The sequence below is a fragment of the Phocoena sinus genome, chromosome 15, assembly GCF_008692025.1.
Source record: "Phocoena sinus isolate mPhoSin1 chromosome 15, mPhoSin1.pri, whole genome shotgun sequence".
Lineage (NCBI taxonomy): Eukaryota > Metazoa > Chordata > Mammalia > Artiodactyla > Phocoenidae > Phocoena > Phocoena sinus.
In genome coordinates this window covers 51788637-51807725 of record NC_045777.1, presented here as the reverse complement: position 1 = coordinate 51807725, position 19089 = coordinate 51788637, and the positions used below count along the sequence as shown (strand labels likewise).

The 19089-nt window shown below is 48.5% G+C and overlaps 1 protein-coding gene across 4 annotated transcripts in view; it reads right to left on the bottom strand.

Annotated features, from left to right (window-relative positions):
* Positions 1–222: 222 nt before the first annotated feature.
* Positions 223–19089, bottom strand: part of PDPK1 (3-phosphoinositide dependent protein kinase 1) — a 67720-nt gene continuing 48853 nt past the window's right edge. For 2 of the 4 annotated variants that reach the window (XR_004345687.1, XR_004345689.1), the window contains 8 exons: positions 18497–18565; positions 18165–18261; positions 16965–17138; positions 15032–15249; positions 7599–7656; positions 6432–6584; positions 2754–6007; positions 223–2718 (listed from right to left, as the gene is read on the bottom strand). Coding sequence is in view for 1 of the 4 variants with exons in the window: in XM_032604360.1 (XP_032460251.1) it covers positions 5891–6007; positions 6432–6584; positions 7599–7656; positions 15032–15249; positions 16965–17138; positions 18165–18261; positions 18497–18565 (886 nt within the window). In the remaining 3 variants the exon portion in view is untranslated. Of the gene's footprint in view, positions 6008–6431; positions 6585–7598; positions 7657–15031; positions 15250–16964; positions 17139–18164; positions 18262–18496; positions 18566–19089 lie in introns of all 4 variants that reach the window. The other 2 variants (XR_004345688.1, XM_032604360.1) reach the window with 2 other exon arrangements.

Sequence of the window (19089 nt, the reverse complement as noted above, 5' to 3'; positions counted from 1 at the left end):
CCGGAAAAGCGGCCGGCCGTGCCACCTTCCGGCTGAAGCCCCGCGCGGAGTGGTCCCATGACGCCGGTGCGAGCGGGCCGCGGCGGAGCCGCGCGTCGGCCTCTAGATGGGCTCGCTGGCCTCCGCCGGGCACCTGCGTGCCCGGACGCCAGGTTCCCGGCCCCGAATCCAGGTCACCCGACCCGCGCCCCGGCCAAAGGAAGAGCTACATCAGCGAGCGTCTACACTCTACATGCTTTTTTATTACAAGACTACCGAGCATACGTGGAAAATTCATCATCCGGTAACTACATCTAAAGCACAAATATTTGAAAAAAAGAATAAACAGATTCATTAAATTATGATATGATTAAATCATCGACCAAATAGAAAATTTATATAATAAAGCCAGAAAAAAAGTTGTAAAATATAGTTTACAATAATTATTCACATTCAAGGCTGTACATCAATACATACAACGTGGCCCCGAACATGAATTCAATCCAAATAATTCATATATTAGATTTTAAATAACACAGACTGAACTAGAGGCCAACAATAGCCAGCAAATAACCTTATATAAGAATAAAAATACAAAAGTGTATATCCTAATATCATTGCATTATTTGTCTTCATAAGTTTTTTTTTTTTTTTTTAATTTTTGCTTTGCCTGTACATCACAGTTACAGCTACAGACCAGGTAGAGAATATTATACATGTTCTAACTGACTGCCACCAACCTGAAAGACAGCTAACATACTACTGATTCATCCTATTTTGTGTTGTTAAAGAACAGCTACAGCAGCTCTAAATATTGCAAAAATTTGATTGCAATGTCCAAACTTATCATGACAGAGGTTTTTCATCAGCAAAACGACCCTTATTCATAGTCACTCAGCCAGATGGGTTAGACTAGGGTGGATTACACAGCTACAAAACATTTTGCCTTTTGTAAAAAGTTCTCTGTACATAAAGTTTGGTATTTCTTCATATTGAAGAAATGAATTCTGGGGGAAATTCAGGTATACATGTAGGCTTGCCCACCACGCTGTCTGAGCTACAGATAAAACTGCCCTTTGCTGGAACAGCTTCCGCCCCAGACCAGTTCTCCACAGGCAGCCTAATTTACAACCCTGCAATCTTGGGCCAGCAGCCTGCACCCCTCAGAGGCTCTGGGAGTGACTCCTGCCCCGATTTAAGGCACTTGCCATGTAGTCTGCCTAAGAGACAAGGGCCACACCCACTTGAGTCACCATCAGTTCATGTTAGGTTTGGATATGAAAAGAAATATGGAAAAACGCATATGGCACCATCTCCAAGAATAGTACCTTCACCATGTTCTCATAGTGGCTGCAGCCTCTGCCTCATTCTGTGGACCAACCTGGGGAGAAGGGGATTTGGGGTGTCAGAGGGAAGGTAGGAAAACTTCTGCACAATCTGGCCATAATCTCTGGCATAGCCAAGTGGCACTGAGCATGGCACCTAGAAAAATCTTTCATGCATGTTTCATCTCAGAATTGACAGACCCCAAACTAAAGTGGAGAAATTAAGAATGAAACCAAATTTGGGTGGTCTGTACTTCAAGACAACTAGGCAACCTGCAACACTGTGGGCGAGGAGAGGGGAGGAGAAATCATTAAATCCTTGTCAGCCAGGACAATCACATTCTACAATGAAAAAGCCTGGCCAGGGTGCTCTACTGAACTGCTAAGACCTTCTGACTAAGTCCCGCAATTTGAAGAACATGGGGGCAAACAAACTTCTGTAAAATCTAGTTGTCTACATGGTTTCTTTTTAAAGTAGAGCCTTTGCTCTTTTACTGATTGCAAATGGCCCAATGTACTTTCTGAGTCTATAAACTTAATTACAACTCATCTGCTAAGTATGTGGCAAGGTCAGTTCAACACTTTTTATCTCTGCTGACTGTGCAGATGCAAATTCAGTACCATTGTGGACACAAAGTACAAGACTCTGTAAATATCACCAAGCACTTGAAAGCCATAGCAGCAGGGATGGGAAGGTAACATGCAAGCACAACCAGGTTCTTTCAATAAAATAAGGAAATTGGCTTTTGGAAAAATATGTCACAAATGGCCTGCAGTAATGACAACATTTTAGCATTAAAAAAAAAAGAGCAGTCTTATTCAAACATTCTTGGGAACACACAGCTTACCAGAAATTGATTTGTTCAGGATCTGTAGGACACAACTAAGAAAGTTCTGTACTGGAACTCTGAACATCTAAGCATCAGATCAAGACAGAGGAGGAGAGAGACTATACTAGCTTTAAAATGAACGAACTCTTTGACCCCAAAATACCACTTCTAGGAATCTGGGCAGGGTGGGGGCAAGGGAGATCAGAGTCAAAAATCAAAGAATTATAAGGATATTAATCACAGCATTATTTAAATAGTGAAAAACCAGAAACCATCTAAATGTTTTATAGCAATGAAATGGTCAGATAAATTATGATAAAAATTATTAACCATTAAACTCTACAATAATTAAAAACAAGGTTTTTGAACGACATTAAGATAAATACCAAGTGAAAAAAGTGGGGTGCAAAATGGTGCATGTTGCAATGTTCCCACATCAGTTACAAAAGCAAACACGTGTGCGGGTGGGGAGTAGGGGGCGGCAGACTAGGCACCAAGATGCTCAGAGTGGTCCTCCCTGGGTGCTGAGCCTCCAGTTGATTTTTTTCAGAAAACAAATGTTTCTTAACAAAGTACAAAATCACCTGGGGAAAAAAAAAAAAAAAAAAAAAAAAATCACCTGGAACCCCATGCTGGCACCCTGTCCTTGGGGGTCTGTGCCACAGACTGTCTCCTACAATTCCTTCAGGCCTGCACCACAAATACCACAGAGTAGCCCCCAAGGGGGCTGGGGTAGGTGCAGCTCCCATCAGCTCTGGCATGACCCCAAGAGCCATCTTTCCCAAAGCAAGTCTGTAACCAGCCTCCCGAGAGTCAAGGTTCAGGATGGCAGGCACGCAGGGTGCCACTCACAGGGTGGGGCTTCGTGCTCCACATGGGGCTGCCCATTGCCCACTGGCCTGGTCAGGTCCACAGAGAGAAGGAAACCCCATCCAAACCCAGCTTCCTCACGTTCCCAGAGAGAGGCAAGGCACAGCGGGCTGTCTGGGCCAGCAGAGACTTGGCCCTCCTGGCCGTCCTCCCTCCACTCTGTGCCAAGAAAGGCTGCATGGTGTGAGACCATCGCTGCTTGACAGGTGCTGCCTTTGGTGCTTATCCCTGTCTTGTCCCCTCTCAGTAAGACACTCCTGGATCTATTAAACACCAGGGCATTTTCTTTCTCACCTTGGTTAAGACCACATTTATATACATTTCTAGGTATGTCTGCATGTGTACAGAGACTGACACCCGCGTCCACGTCTTAGAACATAAGGCACCTGCATGCCAGAACGATGGCTCAAAGGATGAGGTGGATAAAACTAAAGATGACATGAGTAAGCACAGGGTAAGACTGGAATATATAGGGGCCTTAAAAAAACAAAAAGGAAAGAGGACTCTGAGCAGAGAACGGTGACCTACAAAGGATTCAGCTGTCACTGGCTCAGGTTGGGCAGTCACTTCAGCTCTGCCAGCTTCGAGCTCAACCCTGAACCCCTTATTCTCTGGTTTCGGAGGTTAAGATGGAGCTTGTCGGTTAAGCCCAGGAGGTAGTGGCGCTATCCAGAGGGAAGAATGCAACAGAAGATTTGTCTCTCCCAGAGCAGCCCAGCCGAGTGCTCTTTTAAAAGCCAAATATCAGCTCTGCTTATTTCCCTGCAACCAGACACCCAGGAAAGACGCTATGCAGGAGCAGGCTCCTCACCCTCCTAACTGCACACACACAGATGAGGACGCTCTGACGAGGGTAAATATAAACACGGGAGTGCGCCTGAAATCAAAGTCCTGAAAGAAAGGGTCAAGAAAGACTCACTTTCTGGAAAGCACGTGAACACAGGCAAGACTTTTCCACAACGAGGAGAAAAGGGGGTTCAGTCTACGACCACACACCCAGGGCACCCTGGGACGCCCCCAGGGCAGGCACCCCCTACACCTTGGTATTCTTGACACACACACACACACACACACACACACACACACACACACACACACACACACCCAAGCAGAAACCCCTGGCAAACCTGGCTCCCACCTCTGCTCCCATCCAACCCCTCTCCCTGTCCAAGCACTGTGGGATTCTCCACATCCGAACCTTTTTCCTAGTTTAAGAGCCACTACTATCATATCACTAAAACAGTTTAAGACATCTTTCCTCTACATGTGGACCAGTGGTCACACAGGGTGATGGATGGTTCGTTCGAGATAGGAGATGGGGGCAGGGAAGTAGTCAGGGGACCTTTTCTGTGGGAGGTTCTGTTGGTACCTTTGTGAAAGTCTAAAGGAAATGGCAAAGTCATCCCCCCTGGGGACAGAGCCATCCATGTCTGTGAGCGGCAGCCTGTGGGCCCCAGCGTCTGCTCCTCTCCCACCTGGGACTGAGGACTGCCCCCCAGGGACACCCTGGGCAGGGAGAGGAATGGCTGAGCCCTGCCTGGCTGACACGCATTCTCTGTTCAGGGGGCAGCAGCAAAGACAATCAACGGACCGGTAAGCCCTGGACCATCCTAAGTGCACAGCAGTGCGCAGCCTCTAAAGAGCTAAAGGAAATAAGCCTGAAACTGGAGGAGAGCAGGCTGGGGCTTGGGTTCAAGTGTGGTGTTCCTGCCCCTCATGCAAGGTGAGTGACACTTTTTTCCAGGCAAAGTCCACTTGATGGGGACCAGATGACTGGGCAACATGAGAAGGCTTTTTGATTTTCACTGTGCATATGTAAAAACACTCTGAGTTAGACTATGAGAGTGTTCAACTTTAGCAGGAAAAGTGTGCATGTGGCAGCTGGGAGCCTGCCCTCCTCCATGAGGCCTGGGTGTGATGGAGGACCATCCAGTGTGCCGACTCCAGGCACCTCTCAGCCCTGACTTAACCCTCCACCTTTCAAACAAAACTCTCAAGAGGGGCCACCAGCTCTCACTCCTCCACAGGGAGGCCTCCAGGCCCGTCTGTTGCACTGCCCTGGCCTCACACGGGGAGGGGAGGCCACTGAGCCCCATCTCCTGGTGCACCTGGTGTTCCTCCCGGGCAGGTACTCAGTTCCCCGCCTCAGAGGGCAACGCTGCTCCGAGGGATGACACATCAGAATGCTTGGCTGGCACCTTCTAACACAGCAGCGACTCCATGTTTCACCGGGAAGACCTGTTCTACTTCTCAGTGCCCGAAGCCTGCCCGGCCAACACAACTCACAGACAGCAAGGACCGCAGAAATCTCACAGCCAGGGCTACTTGAGGAGGCAAGCACGGGCCGTGGAGACCAGGCCATACACTAGGGACGCGAAGAAAGGAGCACACAGACAAAAGCCAAGAACCCGCCTGCCCCACAGAGCTCGGGGGCCACCCCAAGAGAGGTATGCCCGGCTCCCTGGTGAAAAGTTAGTTCCACGATGATCCGGGGGCAGAGAGAGCCCAGAGACATGCCTGGGTGGTCCCCTTGGCCACAGCAGAACCGGCAGGTGACAGGGCACATGGTGGAGAGCTGGTGCCGCGAGTCTGTCTACAAGTCCGGGCGGGAACCAGGTGGATGTGCACGATGCTGGTTCCCATGGCGAGCAGAGTGCGAGAAGCTCCACATGGCACAGAGAGCAAGCAAAGCGACCCTGAATTCCTTTTCGTTATTGATTTTGTTCTTTGTGTGGTTGGGTATTTTTCTTTTCTTTTAAATAAAAAAGCTGCAAGGTTCCGCCGTCTGCGTCCCCCTTGAGATGGCTGGCAGGTGGTCTGGAAGTGTCCAGGTGGCGGTGAGCCGTGCTGGGCACACGTCCTGCAGCGGGTGCAGGGCCGTGGGCGTCACTGCACGGCGGCGTCCGGGTGGCTCTGGTATCTGTGCCTCCACACCTCCTGGATCTTTTTGCACCATTTGTGAGCATTCCCGCTCGGGTCCATCAGGTAATACGTCCTATTCGGCTGCAGAGACAGAAACGTTTAACATTCTCCAGGGAGTCCCACTAAGACCAGCACCTCCACCCATCAGCGAGAAACTGTAAAAAGAAATCGCCGTCCACTGCAGCCACTGCAAGTCCCTTCTAGAAGCACATGAGCATATGAATTTTTTCCTTCCACATGTGTGCAGAAATTAAACATACAGGTGATGACCTATAGCTCCCTGAGGTCACCCCCAAACTGAAAACAAGCACACGCATCTCCCAGCCCAACTCTGAACTGAGCCATGAACATTGGGGTCCCTGGAAGGTGGGAAAGGGGGAGACCGCTGCCCCCCAACTCCAGATGCCTCCTTGGGCCACAGCATTTGGATGCTCTGAATGGAGGCACAAATTCCCAAAGGCCTCTTAAGTGCCCTGCAAGGGAGAACCCGTGGGGACAAACTCACCGTGTGGACAAAGAAGGTTTTAAAATTCTTAGCCTCTGGCCGGAGTTCTTGTGACCATGGAATTTCACCTTTCAAGACTTTGTTGACAGGATCCACATAATATAAGTGTGGCCCTTCTGTGAGCAGTAACTGTCGTCGCCGTGCAAATAAACCCTGATGCAAATTAAGAAGAAAAAGAAAGAAAGAAGACACTGCTAGTTAAGGCTCAGAAGTGGATGCTGACAGCACTTACTGCTGCCTTGGAGGTTGGACTGTCAGAGTAGCTCCAGGCACAGGGACCACTGCCGGCCACCTGCCCACTCGCCTGGGACAGAGGGGCGTGCACACCTCCTCCTCACCTGGACCCAGCCCCTCAGGTCAGAGAGAAGCGGGCAGCACTCACTGCCCAGCCTGTCTCCCTCTGTGAGCTGGATCCCGACGCCCCTGTGCCGGGCGTCATGTGGGGGAGCGGCCACACAGGCAGCGCACCCGAGGCCAGCACACCGGCACACGGCCCTGTTGCTGAGTCGGCCAAGAGGGGCCTGCCCTTGACAGTCAAGACCCTGCCGCTTCTCCTGCCCTCTGCTCCGTGCCGAGGCACAGTGTTCTGTCTGCTGGCGGTCCCGCCACAAGCCACCTTCACAGAGGTTCTCATGGCAGAGATGCCCCGGGGTATGGGAGGCTGAGTGCGGCCAGCAATGCAGGCTGGGAGCCCTAACTGAGAAGGGCCCACAGCAGCAGAGAGAGAACATTTGTGGAGTCTGATATTTTGGACATGGTAATCCATTTAATTAATCCATAAGACATAATAAATAAGATTTTCAAAAACAATTCTAATGAAGTAATAAATGACTTGCTGGGATTCAAACAGAACCTCCTCAACCAGACAGAAACCTTGACCTCAGTGAACCCAGCCTTGGGCACAAATCGGAACCCTGGCTCCCCAGTCAGAAACGAGAATCTGCATTTCTGTCTGCCACGGCCTCTGCGTGCTTTCAAATGCCTCACCCCAAATGGCTGAAATCTTCCTCAGCTATGAAATCTAGAGATGATCTCTTAAAGGGAACCAAGACAAAGGTGCTATGGGCAATGAGTTATACAGGAGCCCGAGGAGCAAGGCCTGATCCTGAGTGAGAACTGGGAGGAAGATACAGACACACAGCAAGGAGCCATAGTAATCTAACTTACCTTGCGCTTGTCTACTGGACCCATTTTTAGTATTAAATTATTTTCTACAAACTGGTGCCTATAAAAAGAAGAAAACATGAATGAGACACCCATATCAGAGTCAGAGACAGAAATTCTCCAAACTCCTCCCTTCAAAACAAACTCCCCGATGGCATTGTGAACTTTGCTTCAGTAACGTGAGAAAACCCAAATGTGCCTTAGCATGCAAGCCCTACTGCTTTACAGAATTTGCAATCTGTATGTGGACCAGGGTCCACAGATCCTACCCTCACCTCTCCTCAGCAGTGTTTGCACAGCAGGGGAAAGGCAGAGGGGAGGTTGTGGGAACACAAGTCCTCATTACTTTAAGCAAGGCTGGGGTGAGACGCAGAACCCCACCAGAGCGGGGAGGCCGCTGCGAGGAAAGCTCAGGATGCAGACTGTTGTTCTCAAGTCACCTCCTCAAGCTGGGACCCCAACTCAGCGCTCAGAAACCACTGCACTGTTTAGAATCACAAATCCCTAAAAGAGCCAAGTGGGAAACTTGGTTTAAGAACATCGTATCTGGGGACTTCCCTGGCGGTTCAGTGGTTAAGACTTCACCTTCCAATGCAGGGGGTACGGGTTCGACCCCTGGTGGGGGAGCTAAGATCCCACATACCTCAAGGCCAAAACACCAAAACATAAAACAGAAGCAATACTGTAACAAATTCAATAAAAGACTTTAAAAATGGTCCACATCAAAAAAAAAAGAGAACATCTTATCTGGTATTTCTACCATAGTAATAAAGCACTTGTATACAAATACGGCAGGAATTTAGAAGGAAAAGCTTCAAATACAGGTTTTGACTTAATATATGTTGTTACCAAGTATAGTCCACTTTGATTCGTAGGAGTTTAATTTCTGCAGGTTCTCTCTTTTGGTTAAAGCTAAAAGTTACTGCTTTATGTTCTGTCTGATTTTACTGAAATTCCTAAGGTTCTACTGTAGAAACAGTAAAAGGCATAAGACAATTGTCTCCTCAAACAGTGACAATTTTACCATGTGAGTATCTGAGCACATCCACCTGCTTCCCCTGGCTCCTCTTGGGACATTCTCCCACCGAGCTTAACTGGCCCCCAGGTCTGCCCAGCCTAACCCACCAGACCAAGGCCCACTCCCCAGAGCCCACTGGGCTTCTCCACCAATGCCCCATCACGGAGGACCCAGGCCCAGGTAAACTGACACAGCATCATATGGATTTTGAAAACAACTAAGAAAAATGTCAATAACAACAAAAAAAGTGTTATGACCTTTTTGAGGAAAAGTGCGATGCTTCCTCTCAGACGTATTTAGAAACCAGACAAACAAAAACAAGACTTGAAACAAAAAAAAATCAAGAAGATTTTATGAGAAGGAGATGTAATGAGGGTCACTGCAGCACAAGAAATACAGAGCCAAAGGGAAAGCCCCTTAACCAGCAGGCCCTACTATGTCAGAATGTATGCGTAGTAAAGAACCACAAATTGATAATAAGCGGAAGACTTTAATTAAATTATCGGCCGGGGTGGGGGGGTGGGGGTGGGCGGGCGGGGCGAGTGCCGTCTAATCCCAGGCCAGTTAAGGACCACACCACCAAGGCCTCCAGTTAGTTGGGCTGCTGGGGCTGGATCGCCAGGGCAGCCTGACAGGCAAGGACAGAAGAAGCCTCAGGGAGCCTTTGCAGCCTCAGCTGGGTTAACATGAAGGACGGTTTAAAACAGTATATTAAACAAGAGAACGAAAAAGAGAAGGGGCCAGTCACCTACGCTGAAAAAACAAGTCACCAAATACAGAGTAACAGATGTGACTACACGGGAACAAACGGAATCTCTAACTACAAAAATAACCAAAATTCACATGAAAAAAGGCTGGAGAAGATTTTCAGCAAATATTACCTATAAAGAGTAAACATTTGTACTCTAGAGAGCATACATAAAGCAACATAAAAGGCTTAAAACCTTGAAAGAAAACTGAGAAAGGACACAAACTGGAAATTCCCAAAAGGGAATTAAGTGACCACAAATTCTCAATGGCTCTAAACAAAGAAAGGAAATCGAGCCCCACTTTTCAGGCGTTCTACTGGGGTGCACTGGGGTGAGGTGAACGCAGGCGGGGGCTGTGGAGTAGCATTCTCACCAGCACCACCACCACCACCGGCCCTGAAATGAGGAGGACTCGCTGAATAATGCAGTAATCCGGCTCCCAGGAATTTATCCTAAGGAGGAAAAGAAAAACAAAAAGGAGGAGCACAAATGTTCACAGCAGTACTAGTCACATGAGTGAACCTGAAGCCAGGGAAGCAGGCGAGCCCCTTCCCAGCCCTGCAGAGGGAGGGGCCCAGCTATCTCCTGACACAAGGCCGAAGCCTGCACCACACTCTCCCAGCTTCTCCCAAGAGACAGGAGAACCACGGGTGGCCCAGAGCGGGAGAGGCCAAAGCAGGGCTCCGACTGCACCCCGTGGCTGTGGTGAAACGAGCCCAGGAAGCAGGACGCAGAGCGGGTGGACGGAGCAGCCCAAGGCTCCACTGTTAGCATAAACACCCCGGTCGGTTCATTTAGTTAACTAACCAAGCAGCTCACAACAGGCTACCGGTTATTGATCTACTTTGAAAAGCTTAAGGACTTAAAGGAATCGTTTTGATCTTTTACTTCAGAAAGTCAATTCCCACCCACCCTCCTGAAGAAAGCTCCCCCAGGCCCCCGCCCCGCACTGGCACCTTCTTCTCTCTGGCAGGTGGTAGATGCCGTCTGCAGATTAAGCGCCGAAACCAGACCTAAGTCAGAGACACGCCTGATTCTCAGCATGTAGTTAGCATGTAGTTAGCATGTAGTTAGTGTGTAGACAGGGCTTTAACACAGCCTCTGGCTCCCATCATTCAGGCGACAGTTGTCATTGCCTCTGTACAGATGTCAACATGGGGGCTGAGAGTCTCACAACTTTCCCACCATCATTTCACAAGGGGTAACAGTGTAAAACCCCCCACTTTTTTTGATTCCGAAGCCAGTTCTCTCCTCCTCACCCTCTCCCATCCCACCCAAACCCTGAGAAGACCAACCTCAAGGATATAAACCTGAGGCCACCAGCAACTTTGGGCCATTTCAGGAGAGCCGAGTGAGTCTGCCAGGGCCCAACGGGCTGGCTCTACAACCACCTCGGGCGGGCTATCCACGCTGGGCTTCTAGGCAGGTAAGAAGCAGGTAAGGGAGGACCACATGAGCATGGCCAGTTTGCTCTAAAATGCCATCTCTCAACCCTTCAGGTCTCAGGACCCCTTTATACTCTAACTTTATGGAAGACCCCAAAGAGCTCTCCTTCATTTGGGTTAGATGCATCGACACTTATGTATAAGAAATTAAAACAGACATGTTCAAATATTTAATTCATTAAAAAGCAAAATAAATCCATTCCACATTAACATAAATGATTTTTTAAAAATAATTTCTTTCGAAAATAAAGGTAATTAATGAGAAACATGACACTGCTGTACACTTTGCAAATCTCTTTAACATCTGGCTTCACAGAAGAGAGCTGGATTTTCACATCTGCCTCTGCCTTCACTCTACTGTGATATGCTGTCCAGGCTGAAGTACATGAAGAAATCATTAAGAGTATTTTAATAGCCTTTTCAGATATTTGTGGGCATTCTTCTTTGATCCTACACCAAAACTCCAGAAGTGTAGTTCCTTAAACGTTAGCTGCCATGTGGAATCTGAATCCCCAAGAATGAATTTTTCATACTTTTGACATTAGAATCCACCAACCTACCTTGCACTTTGAATAGATCTTCTGCCCTTATTTGATTTTACAGCACCAAACATTGGTCATCTGGAAATAGTGGTTCGCTGAGTTATGGAGATCTTCCAAATGTTGACAAATTTCATTCTACGATATCAACAAATCAATTCATAAATATTGCTACCTTTCTCCCCAAAAAAGTCTTTAAATATTGGGAAGATGTTAAGCTCACAGTGATGAATAAAGTTTCGCACAATTCTAATTTTCACTTGAAGGTTTTGATTTTATCATTGGTAACAAACACCAGCAGTTGTTTTCCTTGAAGTGACAGGCTCATTCCAGTCATTTTCCAAAAATGTTGGTCAAATAGCCAAGTCTGAACAACCAGTTTGTTAGTCAAACCTTCCAGTGAAAATGGTCTTCCATGAAAAGAGCAGCTGCTTCAGCTCCCAGCACAAACCACCACACAGCGCTTTTCTTGAGGTAGCCGTCACCCTGGAGGTGCAGCAGAAGTGCTTTATGCGTACTTCCCTTTTCGTTCTACAGCACATTAATTGTATCAATCATCTTCAATGACCACTCCTAAGTGAGGCTGGCTTGTTGTCTTTTCCTCTGCCCCTGTGATCATGTGGCTGTGAAGAGCCGGCTCTTCTCGCACCTCCTGGTGCCATGGTCAGGATTCATAACCTAGCACTGACAGTTTTACCCACCGTTGCTCCTGCACCATCACTGCACATGTCAACATGTTTGTTCCAGAACAAACTGTGAAATTCAAAAGAGGTGCTCAACATGGACTGTCTCAGCACAATGTGTGCTTTCTGCCAAGCACTTAGGTAAAAGGTAAAAGAACCATCTTTCTTTGATGGTAAGTTGGGGTGAACACCAGACAAATACGAGTAAAGCAGTGAGTCTAGTCCCATGTGTAGATTCATCCACTTGGAAGGCAAAAAAACAATTTGGAGGTAGAGATACCAACTCACTCCCTGTGTCCTCCGCAGCCACATCTTTAATCCAGAGAGTCGCTGTATCGTATCCTGGACCACCGTTGTGGCCGGGATTCCTCTCAGTGGCTCTCATCTGCATCAATGGCATTCACTCAGCAGGGTCAATGGCCCGAGGCTCTTCAGCCTCCCAGCACTTGTGTGACTCCTCCCGCCGCCCCACTTAACTCCTCGGGTAAGGCGCTCCAGAGGCTTTCTGATGTTTGGCTCTGAAAGAGCTCATCACGGGTACACTTACAATATTCAATTCCTGTATTTTAAAATTCTGAATGACTGGTCTCTAAATGATGCTGCAACTTAACTGGCACCAAAATAATATGCAAAGACATTCTGTTCATAGACACAACACAACAAGGTATTCACATCTATAAAGCCAGGGAAAGACAGCCTTTCGTCCTATTTCTGTTTCATATTTACAGTTTTGCCTAGTTTCTCTGGAGTGGATTCCTTCCTTCCATGAGTCAGAGAACCCAGTGTCTTCTTTTTGCATCTTTAGACTGAGGTGATGCTACTGTGGGTGGGAAAGCAAGTCTTCTCCCTTTTTAAGTCAATGATCTATACTCAAATATGAAAAACATATAAATGTTCTTTCGTTTTAGAATATACCATTAAAATCTAAAATAAGTTTCAGATAGAAATTATTAAAGTTTTTGAGAAATTTTAAAATAATATTGCCAAACAACTCAAAGTATACTTACTTCTTCACTGTGTTTCCATGTGGGCACGGGAAAAATTTCAGGATTGCAAAGCAGTAAATTACTCGATGATAGGAAGTTACAATAATTATAGGAGGTATAGCTGAAAATAGCTAGTAAGAGCCCAGCAGAAATACTGAGAACTTATTAATGTCTAAAAGTGCACATATTTATACCATAAACCTACTTCTTTAGAAGATTCAAAAGACAGAAAACACAAATTCCATTAGCTGTCAAAGCAATGTCATCCTACAGTGTGTAGCTTCTGAAAAACTCCACTGTACATTTATAGAAAATAAAAGTAGAAAAGCAAACACCATCTTAGTATTATTACAGAATTATCATTATGGTCCATGGGCCAGACATTGAGAATCACCGTTCTAAAGAATGTGCCTGAGGGATCTCCACTGACCAAATGCCTTAAGCTTTCCACAGTCGTCAGCTTCCAAATGGGATTGAATTGGGAGGAAAGGGAAGAGAGCGCGGAAAAAAAGCAAGAGTGGGTGAGAGGTTGCAGGACCTGACCGGCCACCAGTTGCTCTGCCCTGCCCGGAACTTAGGCTGAAGGGCCCGGGCTGCCCAGGGCCTCTGAAAACACCCCGGGCGAGGCACATGGGCCTTCTGAGTAGCCACCCCCATGCCGGCAACAGTGCTTCTCGGCCGTGCTCTGCACCCGGCCAAACCTGTGGGGAGGACACAGCAGGCCCCTCTCAGGGATAACAACCTGGTGCATGGACCTGCTCAGAGCAGGGCACCCAGAAGGAGTCCTTCCCTCCTGCTCAGTACACGTTAGGGCTCCTCGGAACACCACTGCAGGAAACGTAAGCCCCCAAGAACTGGAGATTGTTTCAGCTGGCCAAGAGATACACTCACTTTTCAAGAGATGATCTTTTTTTTTTTTTTTTTTTTTTGATGTGGACCATTTTTAAAGTCTTTTATTGAATGTGTTACAGTATTGCTTCTATTTTATGTTTTCGTTTTTTGGCCACGAGGCATGTGGGATCTTAGCTCCCCGATCAGGGATCGAACCCACACACCCTGCATTGAAAGGCGAAGTCTTAACCACGGGACCACCAGGTAAGTCCCTAGAGACAATCACTTCTAATTGTACAAAATCCTAGCCTCATCCACCTGCCACTTTTCCTCTGCGTCCCCCACTCCCATTCCTCCAACACAACGGCGCCCATGTCCAGGTGGTCTCTCTTCCTCTAAGCCTCCTTCCCCACCCCCACCCAGGCTCCTCTCTGCCTGTGCAAAAGGTGAAACCATAAAAATGCTTGAAGAAAATGTCTGGGTGGAGAAGCTCTTCTCAACAGGACCAAGATGGAAGGCAGAAAATAAACACACAAACAGGTTCAACTTTGTAAGAATCTGCAACTCTCCCCACCAAAAAATGCACAAATAGAATGAAGAGATAAACTGAAAAAAAAAAAAAAGTTTGCAAAATAAACAGAGAAATAGTCTTCATATCTATGGCTCTGAAAAGTCAATTTTAGAAAGATGCAAAACATACAAGAAAAAAAGTCAAAAGATACAAATGAACCTCAAAAAATAAATACAAACGGCCAATAAACATGGAAGATGTTTGCCTCGATAAGAACACAAACGCCAATCACATGGGTCCATTTCTAGAGCATCTGAACGCTCCAGGGCAGGAAAGGCTGTTGGGCAGCGGTTATTTAAATCATGGTGAATCCAGGTCCCAAAACGGTTGCTGGCATGCCTGGCCCAGCAAGTCCCAAGGGCCAGAGCCCGGAGGGTCCCAAACCCACTCACCCCCCAGCCAGCCCTCCAAACACCCACTTCCAGTTGGACACTTTGAGGGTCCTTATCTACAGAAAGGCAGCTGTGTGAGGCGGAAAGGAGCAGAGCCTTTACAGCTAGTGGTGACGAAGGCAGGATGCCCAAGCTCTGTCAGTTACCACAGCTGGCGTTCATCCCCGCGTGTTCCACCCTGCGTTTCTAAATGGGGCGCTGCTTACAGCTGTACGTTCTTACCAAGGGTTTCCGCTGGCCTGCTTCTCCAATAACAACCTCTTCTCATCTTCAGAAAACTGTAAGTCCAGTTCAAAAGAATTAGTGTCCAGGTCGTGGATATACTGCTCGATGTTGCTTCCCACCCTCTGGGGCAGCCCCGCGTCCGCGGCGGACAGGGAGTGGGAGGAGGAGGACGACGACACCTGCATGCAGCCGAACTGGCTCAGGAGATTGTCGTACTGCACAGAGAAGAGGGAAAAGTGAGAACAGCGCCTGGACTTCCCTCCAGTCCAAAGATCCAGACAAACTCTGACCTATCGTACACCCAGCAGGCTTCACCCCAAAGGCCATGGGAGACGAGTCACCGACATGCAGCCCAGCTTTCTCCTCTACTACACAGCTGACCACCAGCCTCAGGCTGGATCCAGCCTGCCCTGCGTCCCCCTTCTGATGGCAATGTCAGAAGCTGTTCGCCCCAGAGAGGAGCTTATCCTCAGTCTTAACCTACAGGAAGGGGAGGCCCGGGACCTGTGGCCTGCTGGCCTCTTTGAGCCCCGTGCTACCCTGGAGGATCAGGATTAAGATGGCGACACTTGAGTACCGAGAAGCCAGAGCTCTCAACATGGCAAACATGATGGAACAGCAGACAGAGGGCCTGCAACAGACACTCAAGAGTACGCACACACCCATGAAGCCAGGCTCCCTGGGCACCGAGACCTGAGACAACCGGGGCCCCAGTGGCTCCCTCAGAGCCTGGCCAGCAGAGCGTGCTGCTCCCCTGGCACACCCCTGCCAAAGGCCCTGGGGACCCCGCCTGTGCCTGCCGGCCATGACCCCAGAACAATATCAGGGCCCAAGGGCCTGGTCGGCAACTAGGGCCAAGGGAGGGAGCGCTTTGCAGTCTGCACATGCAGAGGCTGTGGACAGCCATGACCACTGAGGTAGGGAAGCAAGTCAGGGGGGAGCACAGATGGCACTCCACATCTGGCTCAATTCAAGTCTGGGCATAAAGGATATTTTAGGGCAAAAAAGGGAGGGATGTGTTGCTTAAAACAGTAGGTAGGAGACATAGGGGGCTCTTGATCTCCAAGAGGTAATGCCAGTTGTAATTTTAACTTAGCCTTGGATGACTTTTACGTGAACTCTAGAATTCCTCAGTCCACTGAGGCGGAACTCTATATACGATAACTGGTTGCAATAAGCCACAATGACAGAAATCAAACCAGAAATATGGACTATGGCTGATAATCAAAACACCTGACATTACATGTAAACATGGGGGTCCTGGTGGAGGGTGACCTGAAGGTGGTAACAGACACAATGCAGCTCACCATCCTCCTCGGCCCATTTCTGCATGTTTCACACCGTCCATAAGGAAAGTTTAAAGGACAAAGTATACTGAAGACCCTATGTCTGAGCTTCCCTCGGACCCCAGGGTGCCTCATCCCTCGAGCCTGTGCCACTGTCCCGCTTGTACCAGGCACTAAGAGCCGATAGTGACCAGTGTCCATCCTCAATACTACATCCCCCCAAAGTTCAAAGCAGCAGCAGCACCCTGGGATTCTCTGGGAAATACCAGAGGCATTCCGGAATGTCTTCAGATACAAAATTATAAGGACATCAGCCAAAACCGGAAAACAGAAGCCCACCAGGAGAATCAGCGCCCAGGCTCTGGTTCGACCCCTTTGGGCAAAAATTAACTAGAGGAAATGAGAAAGGGATGCACGCACCTGGTGATCTGTACTCGGGGCAGACGTAAGCCTCTTTGGCCCCAGTCTCAGTGGGACTCAGACTCGGGCCACAGAGTGTTCACTGCCCCTCCCCCTCCACGGATCTACACTGGCTCCCCCTTTAGCCACTCATCCCACCACCTGGGGTCCCTGGCCCCACCCAGAGGAGTCACTTCCCAGGCGGGGCTGGCAGGACCTATCTCGGCCCTGGCGCGCTGGCTTACATTGCCGTAGCAGTCCTCATCATCTTCCGACATGGCCGGTAAGTAAGCTGTGAGCTTCGGAGGCGTCTGGTGATGCAGGTTCTCCCACGTGATGGACTCAAAGAACGGATGAGCTTTCAGAGGGCCATACCCTTCCATTTCTTCACAGCCTAATCGCTTTGTGGCATCTAAAACCTTAAATAGAAGTCAAGTCAGCATCGGCGTTAAAAAGTAATTCTGACAAAAAAAATTACTTCTGAGTAGTAGTTCTTTTCAATTCTTGGGATCTCCTGGAAATAGGAAGGGCACAGTGTGCTGGGGACAACTGAGTCACCATGAGGGGTAGGGGGGTGGCCACGCGCAGCTTTCACTTCTCCGGAGTCTCTGCTCCTCCCCCCACAGGTGAAAATGAATCACTACATCAAAAGTTAAATGAATAGCAGCAAGTATTCTCTTAAAATCCTAAAGCAAGAAAAAGAGGAACTCACTGGCTTTAATAAGAGAATGAAGAGTTTACATGAACAGGAAGCTATCACAGACGGGGAGTAAAGTGCCTTGGGTCCCCCGCCTGCACGTGGTCTCAAAGGGCCCCACAGCCAGCTCCTCCAGAATTCGGCTGCCCCCCTCCAGACCCACAGAGGATCCAACGCACTTCCCCACTGAGGGGACAGACACACATGGGACAGGTGGGAAGAGGCTGACTGACCCTGCTCCCCCAAATCAAGTGAATGGAAGGTCTGGAGCCAAAACACACCAGGGGAAGGGACACTATAGTTTCTAGAACATAAACAGACACTCCCTTCCTGGGTAAACCTGTTTACCTTTGCTATATAACTTGGGTTGATCTTTAGCACCTTCATGTAGCTGACTCTAAAGTTGATACAGATGTCGCTAAGTAGAATTTACAACCACCTGCCACTGCAGCACACCAAGCTGCTGCAGCGTCTGGTAACTTAAAATGGTGTGTGTGTTGATGAGCAAATGCACAGTGATACAGTAATTTCCTATCTTATTAAGCTCAAGAATCAGGCACTTGGAAACTGAAAAGGCCTGACAGGATGAGACTGAAGATATGCATCTACCTACAATCACTATCAACCCTAAAATGCCCTTTTATTAAACATAGGTGCCTCCAAGGAAAGGCCCTCTGACCACAAGTTCAGAGGGACTCAGGGTGTGGCTACTGGATCATCCTACCAGAAGAAAATTTGAAATATTTACCAGAAGTTTTTCCACAAGATCTCTTGCCTTAGGAAAGAATTTTTCAGGAAAGTCATATTCCAACTTAATGATCTTCTGAAATATAAGATATTCATTTCTGTAAAATAAGAAAAGCCATCATTCTGGGCAGGGTCACACAAACCTCCCCAGTACAGAGCTGTACTTTCCTGGGACAGCCATCTCTCTCTCTCCCCAGAGAGCCACCATGTTCACTAAAGAGCCGTCATAAAACTTCCCCCCACTCTGCCCTAACCCTGGGACTGCCCCCTCCCACTTCTCTGTCAGGCTGCTGAGAAGGGCTAGGAGTGGGGTGTGGGGTGTGGGTCTCTTACCCAGCTCGGAACGGTGGCAGTCCTGCCACAAGCTGGTATATTATGCATCCAAGAGCCCAAAGGTCTGAACTTTAAGGGAGGGGAAAAACAAAGAAGAATGACATTTGTAACATTTCAGTGGCGAGCATGGTTCATTTCCATCCTGTCTGTTCACAACACCCATTTCAGCCTCTAATCTATTTCTCACTTTTAAAACCAGGTCAGTGTGAGGGTGGAAACCTGCTCTGGGCTCTCCTTGAGGGGGCCTCTCTGCGGATCCAGGACCAGAGGATCCCCCACACACACAGCAGGCACCACTGGGCCAGGCTGGGCGCCTCACTCAGGGGCAACCAACGACCTCACAGGCCCGGTCTGGTCCTGGCCAGGGAGCAGTGGTCACTCCTGACTACAGCAAATACTGGCCCAAAAGCCCCTTCTTCCAGTGCCAAGGGCAGGGGCAGGGGCACTGGCAGGTTGGTACAGCTGAGTCTCAGATTCTCTCACAGCTCACTGTTTACCCCCAGGCCACAGACGCGAGCTCACGTATGCCAAGGAGCCAAATCACAGTCCACAGGATGCGCACAAAGCAAGCTTTCTCTTTCCCTTCTTGGACT